Below are 15,395 nucleotides of genomic sequence, written 5' to 3'. Positions count from 1 at the left end.
GTCGCCTGCCACCGTAATTGCCTGCCGACCGAGACAGACCTCCCACAGTGTGCTGCTGAAGAGTCACCTGGCGCGGCCATCCTCACAGTGAACTCGGCAGGCCTGCCCCCGTGGCTTGCCACCTACCAGGCAACATGCTATGCTGTGCTGGTGCCTGGAGCTGCCCTTGAAGATGCAGCAGTTACAGGGAAGAGGACGATAAATGGCTTTATGTGAATGGAAAGAGAAAACATCAGTTTTAAGTGACAGAAGGTGGAAGCTGAGTGTTTCGTTCCTGCATCTGTAAAACGCGACAGAGTGTCCGTGACACTCTGTATAGACTAACAGCAGGTAAAATGAAAGCATACTGAGTAAGCTTTTCGTGGGTGAGATACCACTTTGTCAGATGCAGCGCTAGTAGGAAATCTTTCCAGAGGCCATTGATAATGATGGCAGGAAGGAATCAGTCTAAGAAATGAGGTTAGTTCAACCAGGGAGGAGATGAAGGCACCGGGACCTCCCATGTAGATTGGTCCAGGCTGAGGTTGATGGTGGGGTGGAAGCTGTTGAAATCGTGGTGGAATTTTTCCAGAGTCTCCTTCCCATGGGTCCAGATGTGAAGATGTCATCAATGTAGCGTAGGTAGAGAAATGGCATGAGTGGACGAGAGCTGAGGAAACATTGTTCCAAGTCAGCTGCCTCAGCTCTCTATTATATAAAATGCATTCTAATGGTTATAAATACCATTGAACCTCCAAGTTGATTATTTAGTTGGGATTTGATTAATGAACTGGAGAGGCAGACTGACATGATAAAGTGATTAGACCACCCTGACCACCCAGAAGTCTTTTAAAGTCAAGTTTGTTCATCTGTAATATCTCAGTAGGATAGCTTTATAAATTAGGGTATTTAAAAAATTCTTACCAGATCTGATTAAAAAATCTTGATTTGCCAAACCAATATATTTTGTCACTTTACTTTCACGGCTTCATTGTAGTGGTTGCATTATGTTCTGTTGCCACAGTAGAATGCATGTGGGAAAACATATTGGCTTCAACAGGTTCAGAAAAGGTGTCTGAAATGGCTACACAACAAATTACATGCTGCCATTATTGATTTCATCATTTTATTTCTTGAAACCTGGCCACGCATGAAATAGCCACTGCGGCTGCTCTCTGAGTGACTGAAATTAAGTCCTGTTGTCTTGGATAATTCCATTAGCTTCTTCTAGTGTATCCACTTCTATAAAGGACCCAGAGCAAGTTATTAGGTGTCTGAAGATGCAAATATGTGCCTAGTAGAATGTTCAAAAGCACCAAGGCATGTAACTCCCATTGAAATAATACAGGAGTTAGGCACCTAACCTGCTCAGATGTTTTTGAAAATTCCACTAAGCACCAACCTGCTTATGTATTGTCTAAATACCTGTAAAAATCTGGCCCTAGGCTCTTAAATTTGTTAGTGCAATGAATGGATGCATCTGATGATGCTGGGATTTGTCCAGGCTATATAAAATATGTTATCTAATGTTCTGAAATGTAGGTAGGTGGCTGTGACATTCCCCAGGGCACAGTCTGTACCACTGAACAGCAATATTCCCTTAACTCTCTAGCATGGGGTGCCTTTTACACTGCTTTGCTGTCAGAATATCTGCTGCTGGTCTGCTCACACAACCTTCAGCATGCAAATTCACTCCCAGCTAAACCCATGAGCACTCTGACCAGTCATTTCTCAATTACATATAGGGAGACACCTGCAAATTCGTAGTCCCAGCCTTCTTCCCAAAAAAGTCTTGTATTGTCCAGCACACTACAGAACAATGAAAGCACATAGAAAGTCCATCATTTCATCAAAGGAAAATGATATATGCTCCAACCTTGTTATCCCAAATAGTTTCCCACGCACTTCAATCCAAACACACTAGATAAGATAAAACAATAAGAAAAGTTAATTAACTACAGAAAGATAGTTTTTAAGTAATTACAATGATGTTACATAAAATTTAGGATTGGCTACCAAAGAAAATAGGTGCTAGTTTGCATATTACCCTTAACTTAACAAGCTAAGTGAATGTAAAAGCAAAGATTTTGTCTCACCATACACTGCTGTAAATTTCACAGGCTGGGTCTTCTTCCAGCCTGGGATCACTGATCACTTCACCTTAATTCAGCATTTGAGAGATGAGTAGAGACTTGGGAGGAGAAGAGGTGAAATGGAAGACGCTCTCTCTCTCTCTCTCTCAGACCACCCTCCTCTCTTTGAGGATTACCATCAACTAGGGTGCAGGCAACAAGTAGTCTCTTGTGGATGTGATGGTTGAAATGTAAATTTCTTGTTTAAACCTTGTTGCTGACAAAGGGATATTTAAGCCAATGATAGCTCTTTAACGCCTGGCAGGGTGCTAGTGTATCTCTCTGAAAAAACTAGTTTGTGCCTGCTTGTCTTGACCTTGGAGCATGTTATGACAATGATACATAGTAGAATCTAATAACTCCTCATACAATGTTGATACACACATTTTAACAGGATAATGTTGTTCAGCAGATTATGGCTTTTCAAATGATTTCTCATAAGGCATACTTTTAACAAAATTTATCATAGTCTTGTGAAAGTGGTGACCATAATAGTGGTGCTTGCCAAAGTAGTAGCATTTAAATGGCCCTCAAAAAGGGTGTGTGGGTGTTTCTTGAGTTCTTCATAGCTAGTGTGGCACGTCAGTTCTAAGCTCACAACAGAATGCAGCAGAAATAAAATTAGCCATAAAACTGAGTGACTGATGTAGTCCAGAGACTAAAAAGTGTTAATATTAAAAAAAAAACAAAAAAAAACGGTCTTTGTTTCGTTTGGAAACGTAAGAAACATTCATATTGTGCTTAACTGCTATAAACTTCTTTTGGCCGAATTCTTTGCAAGCCCATTCACTTCTGTGAGCCCATTTGACCTTTCTGCCTCATCCACCCCAGTCTAGCACGTTGTCAAGTTTGTAGTCCTAGGAGGCTTTCTCCACTGTGATTTTCCCACTGAAGTGAGAATGACACAATTCTAAGTTGAGGGCATGAGTGTGAGGCATGCTGGGCCCCATTGTTATTTTATGGCTATTTTATACGGTCATAACTTCGTTGCTCTCAGTGGAGTTACTCCTGCTTTGTAATGGTGTGAGACTGGAATCAAAGACACAAAATACATAGACTACCAAAGTGTATACTTTGTGTTTGAGTGCAAATTTAGGATCAGAGCTGGTTACACTCCTGTTAGCGTAGTGAAGAAGCAGATGCTGTTACTTAGGCCATGGTTTCTTTTAACTATTATTTTTAATACCTTAGGGGTAAAGTACTAACACATCATATGGTCTATAAATTTCCTTATAGACATGTTATTTTGTACATGATGGACACCTACATATTTCTCTGAAGAATCCAATACTGATCAGACTCAGGGTACTAGATTAAGTGGCATCATATCCTGGTTCAGCACAGTGATTTAATCTCATGTTCTTGTATAATTATCTGATTGTTCAGTCAATTGAGCAATCCAACTAGCTGCATGTTCACAGGTTGTTATAATATACCACAAGGGTTCCCCAGAGTGTTTGTCTTTATCATTTTAAAATGTCCTTGTTCTTTGTTTGGATATAGCAAGGATTGCTCATCTGCATTGGTACCTGATATCTCCCAAAGAGTATTGTTTATAATAGCAAAAAGAGGCACCTGTGGGGAGCCCTCAGAAATTTGTAGACTATAACCTCTGAGGCTTGTTTCATGTGTTGACAATATCTCATATCCAGCCACATCAATAATTTTATTTTATGTAACGAGATAGACACGTGTAGGTATAATGCATCACAATTAGTTCAGGAATCTTGAACCCCTGCTTTTCCTTGAAGGGGCAGACTGAATAATCCTATTTGTTGTTGCTGTTTGTTCAAAAGAGTTTTCAGTTTTCCAATTTATTTACTTTCAGTTTTGGTTTTAGTTCATTTAACCTTCAGAAAACATTTGTGCTCTATATTGCTTAGGAAAGAAAGGCTTCAGCAGCATGTTGTTGTGTTTATCTCTTGCTGTTTGGCCAGGATGTCTGCAATAATAAATATGTCCATTTGAAATGGAAGTGATTAAACTCTTGTTGAAATGTTTTCTGGAACAAAACATTAGCTTTTCTTTCAAAGGGCAGATATTGCTGCAGATAACATTTAACCCAACTGAGGACAAAGTTGTTACCCTTTAACATCACTTACCTTTCTGCTCGCCTCAGGAAAACAGGGACAATATCTGCATTCAAGCGTTTCACTTCCTTAAAACATGAAAACAATTATCTGTACAGACTTCAAAGTTGCAAGTAATGACTGAACCTGTTTCATCTTTTAAAACACATTTTTTACACTCACTTTATTGTGAGTTACGCCTTTGAACTTGAAAATCTGAAAGATTTCATGAAGGAATCGGGGAGCTAGGAATGCAATGGGGTTTGCATAGGCTTTCATAGCTGGATGCCTGTTTCAAATCTGTATTTTTGTTTCAAGTGCAAATGGGTGTGGCAGTCTCATTTTAACCTCATCCATCTCACAAATGATCACACAGGATTTGGCATGGCTGGCATTCTCTTCTCAAAAGAAGTAGAAGTATGGAATTAGCTGAGGGCACTGCCATTCAAGACAGAGGTACATTGACATAACAGAATAGGATCTCACATTTGAAATAGCAGCTAAAATGTTGGCTCGGACTGAGTTGCATTGATAGATTTGCATGAGGAAACTTTCATGTTACCTGACTGAAAACCAAGACTGAAAGCTCTTTGAGACAGGGCCTATCTTTTTGTTCCATTTGTACAGTGCCTAGGGCAATGGACTAAGGTCCTTAGGCACCGAGGAAATGCAATTTATTTTAATAAATAATAATGTTTGGGTCAAACAAGGGCAAATAATTCATCAACAAATTCTCTGAGCAATAAATTCTTTCCTAATGTAAAGAAAAAAGAGATGTCTAGAACAATCATGGTCAGATACAAAAACCACTATTGAGCACTTTTATAGAGCCTTATATTCTTGAAAGTCTGTACAAACATTAACTATTCTGATATGTTAACTAATTAATCTGACTTAAGTAATGTAAGGATGCACAACAAGTGCTAAACCCCTTGAATTTTCACTCTGCTCTATTGCTTTAAAGAATGTGTTTTCAGAGGAATTTGTTTAAAATGTGTTATACATGTGTGCCAGTTGTGATATTTGTCAACATTGGTTTGTCTTTTGTTAATTTCAATGAGAGTTCTCCTCTTTGACCAGCCTGTGTAGAGATGTAACCACAGAGTTACAGGCTAAATACCATAGCATTGTGTCAAAAATGTATCCATGAAAATGTTAACATTGCTCTTTTCCAGCCTAAAGTGCAGTAATTGTTATCTGCTTCTGCCAGTAGAATTCCAGGTCTTGGAAATAACATGATCAAAAGAATGTATTCTGCATGAAAACAGCAGCAGGACAAAGGGTCTAAAGATCTTTCATTTCTTTTATTATTCAGATTTGTGATAAAGAATGGCACTACTACATCGTCAATGTTGAGTTTCCTGTGGTTACCTTATATATGGACGGCACGACATATGAGCCTTACCTTGTGACAAATGATTGGCCTATTCATCCATCACACATAGCCATGCAGCTAACTGTTGGTGCTTGCTGGCAAGGTAACACAATCAAGGGTCCATAAACTGAGAGAAAGTATTTATTTAAATCCCAATTAAAGAGTGTTTATTTTTTTTCCCGTCTGCCTCTCTCATGTGAAGTGCACCAAGAATAACTTTTTTTAAGGAATTGTGGGGCTGACGGGAGCTGATTCTGCTTTCACTTACACTGGTATAAAACAGAAGAAATACCACTGAAATCAATGAAGTTCCACAATGGCAAAAGTAGTGGAACTGAGAGTAGAAGCAGGCCCTATATTTCCATTGTCCAATAATGTACTTGGCTTGCATTATGCACGTACTGAGATGAGGCTAATCTTCATTACCTTTTGTCTAGAGTTCTCTAACCTCCTTCTCTTTTGTCTCTAGCTTCAAGCTCATCCAAATATTGTTCATGTTCTCAAAACCCTACACAGCTTGCCCTGCTTACATATTAGCCTTACTTGCCTCCTGCTTCCCTTCTTATGCCGTGAATTCTTCCCAGTCCTCCTTCCTGTCCTTCTGCCACTTGTACTTCTGTCTCTTATTTCACATTTTTTTCATGCAGTGGGAACTTCCTCCATCAGATTTCCTCTAAAGTTCACTTCTTTCAGATAGATTTCCATTGTTAACCTTCCCTCTGTTGCCGTCTACTCATGCCTAACTTTAAAAAAAACAAAAAACTCAAAACCAACTTCCTAATATGAAATAGAATAACATGTACAATTTGCTCAACATAGGGGAAAAATACTTTCCCAGGGGATGTATTCCCTTTCTGTTAAATGTTTTCTCTCTCCTGTTACCCAGGTTTTTTTTAACCCAAAGGAATGGTAACATAACCGTTTGTTTTATTTATTTTCAGGTGGTATTAGGAATAAATCAATGGGGATGCAACTTCTTTGTTTAATAAATAATTAATGCAAACCAGAGTGCTTTTATGTAAAACTACTTTTTATTAGGCTTTAAGTAAACATGCATATATGCTATAGCAATAGGTTTAGAGCACCCCAAACATTATAGTTATCCACAGTTTGAGATGGTCTTGAGTAATTACCAGCCAGTCTTCGGGGGCTCTCCTTCTGTCTAGCTGATTGGGAGTTTGTGTGAACTTCTTGCCCAAAGAAAAGCTTTTTTGGACTGCTCGAAAGTGTGTGGTTTGGTTTTTTGTTGTTGTTTTGTTTTGCTTAATTTTATAGCTAATTTAAATATAGCACATAATTTATAATTTAGTGGGTTATTATAGCCACCTCTACTGGGTTACCAATTTTTTAAATTTAGGAAATTTCATGGGTTTTTTATTATTAAAGCATTTTTAGTTATAACAATAACAAAATGTATATTACAAGGGCACTTAAAACCAAGATCGTCTGTTTAAACATTTTCTTTTATTTTTATGGTATATTAACTTTTTGTTTTCTTTTTATTTATTTATTTATTTCAGTTAGCAAACTGCATTTATGTAGCTGTTTGGAGTTAGCAAACTGCATTTATGTAGCTGTTTGGCCTTGCCTTTTAGAGCCCTAAAATTATTTCTAGCTATCTGGTATTTGGTCTTTAGCTAGTAGTGGTTAAACACACCAAATGGCTGACTGTAGTAATGTCAAGTTAGGGGCATAACTCCCACCTCCTCCTATATCCACCTTGCCAGCTTGGTCTATTGTCATTTACTATATGTTTTCAGTAAAATTTGGGAGCATAACTCAACTCAACTTCCTTGCATTCTTTCCTTGGGTGTATGGAATCTGCAAAGATCCAGTGAATTTAGGGTTTTTAAATAGGTATCAGTAATGAAGAATGATGTTGCATTTCCAAATACTTCCAGAATCCTTGATGAAGAAACTTTTTTGGATGTTTGCACTCATCAGCAAGCAATCTTGGATCTTTCTTAGCAAGACTATTTAATATGTTTTTGTGCATCCCCTTAGTTGCATTTATCCTTTTTCAGTTCTCTCTTTTCATTAGTTTCCACTATCAGTTTGTCTTTTTCCCTACAATTCCATCCTGTTAACAGTTCTGGAAAATGAAATCCTATGTTTATCCACAGAAGAGATACTGCATGAGTAGCAGGCATGCAGGGATCTTCACACTCCAACATCCATTGGTCCTGGGAGGAATTCTGTGCCAAAAAAATCAAAATTCTGCACCAAAAATGCAAAAGTCTGCAAAATTCTGCATATTTAATTTGTCGAAATAATGTGATATAATCACCCCAGTTTCACTTATTTTGGTAATTTTACTTAAACTGCTATACAGAAAAAAATCACAATAACTGTTCAGCATTTCCTAAATACATTGAAGTTAAATTACAAATACAATATCCTGCATTCCAGTTATACGCCTGGATTTTCATTTAAATATTGTTACTTTTCTTTTGTTTGGTGTTCTATAAAGTAGAATGTTGTTTAAATTGCTTGGACTTTCACATATGAAAGTCATACAGTTTTGCTAATGGTATCAGAGGGGTAGCCGTGTTAGTCTGGATCTGTAAAAGCAGCAGAGAATCCTGTGGCACCTTATAGACTAACAGATGTTTTGGAGCATGAGCTTTCGTGGGTGAATTCTGCTATAGTGTGGCCAGGGAGGTTGAAGTGCTCTCCTACAGGTTTTTGTATATTGCCATTCCTGATATCTGATTTGTGTCCATTTATCCTTTTCCGTAGAGACTGTCCAGTTTGGCCGATGTACATAGCAGAGGGGCATTGCTGGCATATGATGGCGTATATTACATTGGTGGACGTGCAGGTGAATGAACCGTGATGGTGTGGCTGATCTGGTTAGTCCTGTGATGGTGTCGCTGGTGTAGATATGTGGGCAGAGTTGGCATCGAGGTTTGTTGCATGGATTGGTTCCTGAGCTAGAGTTACTATGGTACGGTGTGCAGTTGCTGGTGAATACGTTTCAGGTTGGCAGGTTGTCTGTGGGCAAGGATTGGCCTGCCACCCAAGACCTGTGAAAGTGTGGGATCATTGTCCAGGATGGGTTGTAGATCCCTGATGATGCGTTGGAGGGGTTTTAGCTGGGGGCTGTATGTGATGGCCAGTGGAGTCCTGTTGGTTTTTCTTGGGTTTGTCTTGCAGTAGGAGGCTTCTGGGTACACGTCTGGCTCTGTTGATCTGTTTCCTAATTTCCTCGTGCGGGTATTGTAGTTTTGAGAATGCTTGGTGGAGTTTTGTAGGTGTTGGTCTCTGTCTGAGGGTTAGAGCAGATGCGTTGTACCTCAGTGCTTGGCTGTAGACAATGGATCGTGTGATGTGCCCGGGATGGAAGTGGGAGGCATGAAGGTAGGCATAGCGGTCGGCTGGGTGGAAGTTGTTGAAATGTTGAAATCGTAGTGGAATTTTTCTAGACTCATGACCATGATGACCTCTATGTCGAGCAGATGGAGCAGGAGATGAGGAACTAGCGGAAAATGGCCTTTCTTCAGATTGAGGGAGGCACCCACCTTCCCTCCTCTCCCCTCAGTGATCTGCTCTCTGCTGCCAGCTGCTCCCAGCAGACATGCCCAGGCTGCCAGGGAAGGGGTGTGTGTTCCCCGCAGATCTCTTGGTTCCGCCATTTTTCTGTGGGGGAACCAAGAAATCTGCAGAAGGTATGAATTCTGTGCCCTCGCAGGGGTGCAGAACTCTTCCAGAAGTAATCCATGTGCCTCAACCTAGTTCCAGTTTGCCCACCTGTAGCAATGAGGATAGGTCAGTCTCTTGGCCATCTTGACCCCTTGTCTGAGATTGCTGGTAAGGGTGAAAATTAAAGTGCTATGTCATCATGGATTTTTGATAGAGATATTTGTCCAACCTCCCAACAGCTCTGTTGAGACCACAAAGTTATTTCACGTACATTAGACCACCATGCAGACAGCAAGTGGTAACAGTATTCAGTTATTTCTGGCTTGGACTGGATTTTATCCAGTGCAGCTTGATGGCTTAGTGGATTGTAAGTGGAATAAAGAGGCACTCCATTTCCCATTGCCAATGTTCATCCTTTTGTTCAGTGAAGCACCTGCTAATATTATAAAGTCAACTGCTGCTTCTACCTCACTTGTTAATGTTCACTTCAAGACCACATTATTGCTACTGTGAATGAACTAAGAATAATCCATTCATACCAATAACAAAAAATGCTTGACTTTCATGTAGTGCTTTTCATTTTCAAAGCATTTGCAAAACATAGTCTCATAGCAATGTGTGATGTACTTAAGAACAGATGGGAAAAGGCAGAGAGGTTGGTTCCTTGCTAAATGACACACAAGAGAATCTGTTGCAAGGCGAGGAATATAAATCAGAAATTCCTGACTCCCTAATCCAGGGTTCAGACCACCAGACAGTACTTCTTTCATTTGCCAGTATAGCAGCTTATTCTGTGGATAAATTACTCAGTTTTCCCCCTCCCCTTCCTTTTAACAACAGGAATTAGCAGTGTCAGAACTCAAATCTTAATCTCTTGCCTCAAAAAGTATCAATCACTCATCCTTTTCTGCTTTCCCTTTTGTAACGCCTGTCTTCTTATAGTTCTGTATGCATAGTAGCTATTCATCAAAGTTAAACTATTTTAAAAAGGTATCCAGGCCAACACAATCAGAATAACCTGAAGAAAAAAAATCTAGTCCTTTCTCTTACTGTATTGGCTGCTATTTGCTGAGTGCCATCACTGAAATATATCCATAGTTTGTGTGAAAGAATGGCAATCTAAAAATTCAGTATAAGGAGAAGAAAAATTGCAATTGATGGGCATAATAAAAATCAAGAACAAAAGTTTTTAATTTAATGTGTTAGCATTAACTGGAACATCTGTTTCTCATATGGCAGATTTGACATTTTCGGTATGACAGATTTCATTTCTTGCCTGGAAAATGGGAGCTGTTCTTCCAAGTTTGTTCCAGGTTATAAGAGAGGGTAGTCTTTCAGCCAGTTTTTTTTTCTTTTTTTCCTCATCTACTTTGGGATCCATGTTGAGCTTGCTTAAAATTGAACCACCCGCTTGCTTGCTAGTCTTGTCTTTCCTTGAGGCACATCATGTAGGACAGTAGTTCTCAACCAGGGTATGTATACCCGTAGGGGTATGAAGAGGTCTTCCAGAGGGTATGTCAGCTCATCCAGATATTTACAAAAGGCTACAGAAAAAGCACTAGCAAAGTCAGTACAAACTAAAATTTCATACAAACAATGAGTTGTTTATACTGCTCTATATACATACACTGAAATGTAAGCACAATATTTATATTCCAGTTGATTTATTTTATAATTATATGTTTAAAATAAAAAAGTAAGACATTTTTCAGTAATAGTGTGCTGTGCCACTTTTGTATTTTTGTCTGATTTTGAAACAAGTAGATCTTAGGTGAGGTGAAACTTGGGGTACGCAAGACAAATCAGATTCCTGAACGGTGTACAGTAGGATCTGATGTGGGAAACTCAGACAGAGAGTTTTGCTCTTTGTCGTAAATATTTCCTGCTAATAACATTTCAGTTTCAGAGTAATTCTTTCCTCCTATTTTTATGGCATTGTTTATCACATCCATTCTGAGGAGTTAGGGGAGTTATTTGTCCTTACAGATACTCAGAGATCTTCTTTCTCCCTTCAGTTGTTCTGATGGAATACAGGAAGTGCCAAAGTTCCACTCTGGATTCTTCTTGAGTCTTGCTTCAAAAGCAGCTGTAGATCTTCTAAATGTACGCTGTCTTGGACTTACCATATGATAAAGTTAAGCTTGAGACTTAGACACATCAAGCGTCCTATCTGCATCAACTAGGTTACTTTAGTTCGAATTTCCAGAGTTTGTATTCCTTTAGGTCTTCATGGGGATGGAAGACATGGATAGCCATCCATAATGGGCCTGACTGTGATTCTCATCTTACACCAGGTTAACTCTGACAAAACTCCAGTGACATCAAAGAAATGACTCCTGATTTACTAGAGTGTAAGTGAGAACTGGGTCCAACGCATCCTTGTAGTCTAAATGAATACTACTATATTCCCTGCTTTTGTCAGTCTTCAGGAAATTCATTTAATTTTGCATTCCAGTGAGAAAATCATGGGAGAATTGTGAGTAATTTTAGTAGTGCTTTAAGAACCAGCATCTAAGTTGGGGCTTTTATTCTCAGTAGAAGAATATTATCCTACTCCCAAATAAAAATGCTTGTTCTTATTGCCATTTGTCATAAACAGATAGTTAAGGGTTAAAGTCTCTGTAAGGGGTTAACAAACAGTGAACCTGGAACACCTGACCAGAGGACCAATCAGGAGACAAGATACTTTAAAAATCTCAGTGGAGGGAAGTCTTTGTGTGTGTTTTTCTGTCTATTGTTCTCTCTGGGTTCTGAAAGTGACCACACGTACCTACAGGCTCTCTATACCTTTCTGTTCAATTAGTAAGTATAAAGGTAGAAAAGGCAGTTTAGTCTTTTTGATATGTTTTCTTTATTTGAATGTTGTTGCATGTGTATTTTCTATGGCTGGGTTATTGTGTGCTGGGAAGATTTTATTATGTATGATGCTGGGGGGGGAGGAGAGAATTCTCATCTAGTGCTCTATAAGCTGAAAAGACCCTGTAATATTCCAATCTTGATTACAGAGATAATTTTTACTTTGTTTCTTATTAAAGCTTTTCGTTTTAAAAAGACCTGAGTGCATTTTTCCCCTTGTTAATGCCAAAGAACTGAGTCTGTACTCACAGGGATTTGTGAGAGGGAGAGAGGGAGGAGGGGAAGTGAATTTCCTCTTTGTTTTAAATTCTCAGGAGCTTGAATCTGGTATTGCTCTGGCTGAGGGGAAGAGGAGGGGGTAACTTCCTCTCTGTTTTATTCAAGGAGTTGTCACAGTGATCTTATCAGTGTACCAGAGGAGGGGAGATCTAGAGGAAGAGGAGGGAGATGGTTTTTTCCTTTGTTTGCGACTCAAGGGGTTTGGGTCTTGAGGTCCCAGGGAAGGTTTGAGGGGACCAGTAGTTACAGGCACTGCCACGTCCGGTGTGTGGCACGCAACTACGATCCTAGTTGGTAATATAAACTTAGGGGGATTAATGCGATTACCCATTTTGGACTCTAAGGTCATCAGAGTTGGTGCGTTTATCATTGACACCAATTACCTCGTGACAACCGTCTTTTTGTGTACTATTTTTAGCAATATTTTATGTAAACAGAACACTTTTTATTCGTCCTGAGTGGAGGATCTCTATTAGTACTAAGTAAGGGATTTTATTCAGTATCCTTCCATCGTTCACTTTACTTTTTCATCGATACACACATTTTTGCAATGTACACATCCAATTTGTTTTCATTATTGCCTAAAGTGCCACAAGAGAGAAGATTAAATAGTAACTTGCCAATATATTATTATGCCAGTTGTTTGTGTCCACATGCTTTTTCAGGATTCTTTTATGGTGCAATCATATCGACAGCTTAAATAAAAAAGGTGGAATCCTGAGTTCTGCTGTATGAGTCCTGACACAGCGTAATTGGTTAGGACTAAAGATAATTGATCAGTTTCTACTGAGAATTTTTGCTGAAATCTTTGAGCATTTGCGTACAGAATTCATGCAAATGATGAGTTGCATACATTTTTCCAAATGATGATGTGACCAGGGTTCTCAAACTGTGGTCCAGGAGCTCCATTCAGTGGTCCGTGGAAAGTTCCTAAGGTGAGTGTCTGGCTGCACATGAGAATGAAAGGCCACCCACGTAATTAGTGGAGCCGTGCAGGCATGGCTCCACTAATTAGGTGCCTAGACCCTGGAGAAGTTGCACATGTAAGGTGAGGTGGTGGCCTTCGATGGAATAGGTGTCAGGGTTCCCCACCACCACTCTGAACTATGGGGTACAGATATGGGGATCTGCATGAAAGACCCCCTAAGCTTATATCCTACCAGCTTAGGTTAAAACTTCCCCAAGGCACAAATTCCTTTCCTTGTCCGTGGACGGTATTGTCACTGCCACTACCTAGTGATTTAAACAAAAATTCAGGGAAGGGGCACTTGGAGCCCTATCCTCCCAAAATATCCCCCAAGCCCCTTCACCTCGTTTCCTGGGGAGGCTTAAGAACAATATACCAATCAATCGGTTAGCAATGTGAGCACAGACCAAACCCTTTATTTTTAGGACACTAAAATTAATTAGGTTCTTAAAAGAAGAACTTTATAATAAAGGAACAGAGAGAATCACACCTGCAAAATCAGGATGGAGGGTAACTTTACAGGGTAATGAAAAGATTTAAAACACAGAGGACTCCACTCTGGACTCAGCTTCACAGTTACAAAATCAGAAATAAAACTACTTCTTAGCATAGGGAAAATTCATAAGCTAAAACAAAAGATAATCTAACGCCTTTCCTTGCCTTACTTAAAATTTTTGTAATCTTAGATGGATTATTTTAGATATCTTTTTAGATGTTGTCTCTGCCTGGTCTCTCTCTCCCCATCTGGAGAGGGAACAACAAAGACAGCACAAACAAAACCTCTCCTTCCCTCGATTTGAAAGTATCTTCTTTCCTCATTGCTCCTTCTGGTCAGGTGTCAGCTCGGTGATTTGAACTACTTAATCCTTTACAGGTAAAGTGATTTAGCACAGCTTCCCAGGAGGGATTTTACATTGCCTTTGTTTCTATGTTTATGACAAGGGTGTAGGTGGGAGGGGAAGAGAAGAGGGGATGGGGAGAATTTGGGATGTTCAGGGTTGCGGCGGCGAGAAAAAGAGGCGACTTTCCCCTGCTCCAGGGCTGTGGCTGTCAGGGAGAGACCCCCCTTCTTCCCAACCCCAGCTAAGGGTCTGCCATTGCGGGAGAGAGAGGGCATATCTATTGCATTAGAAAGGTAAGACTACTGATATTAAAATATGAGTTCTGTGCTTTTATTTGTAGAACAGAAAAAGTTTATTAAGGCTTTTATATAAAAAAATAAAATTCCCCTCTCACCTCTATGGGTGGTATATGTCTTCCTCAACCTCGGGTCTTCTAGCAGAGGCCTGGAAGTCTGAGGGTTCTGCGCAGTATCTTAACTGTTCCTAGCACTGCACTCTTCTGGACAGAGAGCTCAGATGTTGTTCCTGGGATCTGTTGGAGCCACTCACCCAGCTTAGGAGTCATAGCCCCGAGTGCTCCTACCACCACTGGGACCACTTTGGCCTTCACTTTCCACATCCTCTTAGTTCCTCTTTCAGGCCCTGGTACTTCTCCAGCTTCTCATATTCCTTCTTCCTGATGTTGCTGTCACTTGGCACTGCTATATCTATCCCACCGCTGTCTTCTGGTCCTTGTCTATTACCACGATTTCTGGTTGATTGGCCAGTACCTGCCTGTCCGTCTGGATCTGGAAGTCCCACAGAATCTTAGCCCTGCTATTCTCCACAACCTTCTGTGGAATCTCCCATCTGGTCTTGGGAGGGTCTAGCCCGTACGCTGTGCAGATGTTCCTGTACACAATGCCAGCCACTTGGTTGTGCCGTTCAGTGTATGCTGTTCCTGCCTGCATCTTACATCCTGCCACTATGTGTTGGACTGTCTCTGAGGCCTCTCTGCACAGTCTGCACCTTGGGTCCTCTCTAGTGTGGTAGACCCCTGCTTCAATGGATCTGGTGCTCAGTGCCTGTTCCTGTGCTGCTATGATCAGTGCCTCAGTGCTGTCTTTTAGTCCAGCCCTTTCCAGCCACTGGTAGGATTTCCCAATGTCAGCCACCTCAGCTATCTGTCGATGGTACATTCCATGAAGGGTCTTGTCTTGCCATGGCACTTCTTCTGCTTGGTCTTCCTCCCATGTCTGCTGCTGCCTCAGGCAT

At 40.2% G+C, this 15,395-nt stretch overlaps 1 protein-coding gene across 1 annotated transcript in view; it reads left to right on the top strand.

The window, feature by feature from the left end:
• Nucleotides 1–15,395, top strand: part of CLSTN2 (calsyntenin 2) — a 693,642-nt gene that overhangs the window by 641,185 nt on the left and 37,062 nt on the right. The window contains exon 9 of the mRNA XM_032797107.2: nt 5,496–5,658. Coding sequence (XP_032652998.1) covers nt 5,496–5,658 — 163 coding nt within the window. The remainder of the gene's footprint in view (nt 1–5,495; nt 5,659–15,395) is intronic.

The sequence above is a fragment of the Chelonoidis abingdonii genome, chromosome 8 (assembly GCF_003597395.2).
Source record: "Chelonoidis abingdonii isolate Lonesome George chromosome 8, CheloAbing_2.0, whole genome shotgun sequence".
In the NCBI taxonomy this organism is placed as follows: domain Eukaryota; kingdom Metazoa; phylum Chordata; order Testudines; family Testudinidae; genus Chelonoidis; species Chelonoidis abingdonii.
This window is presented reverse-complemented; position numbering and strand designations above follow the sequence as displayed.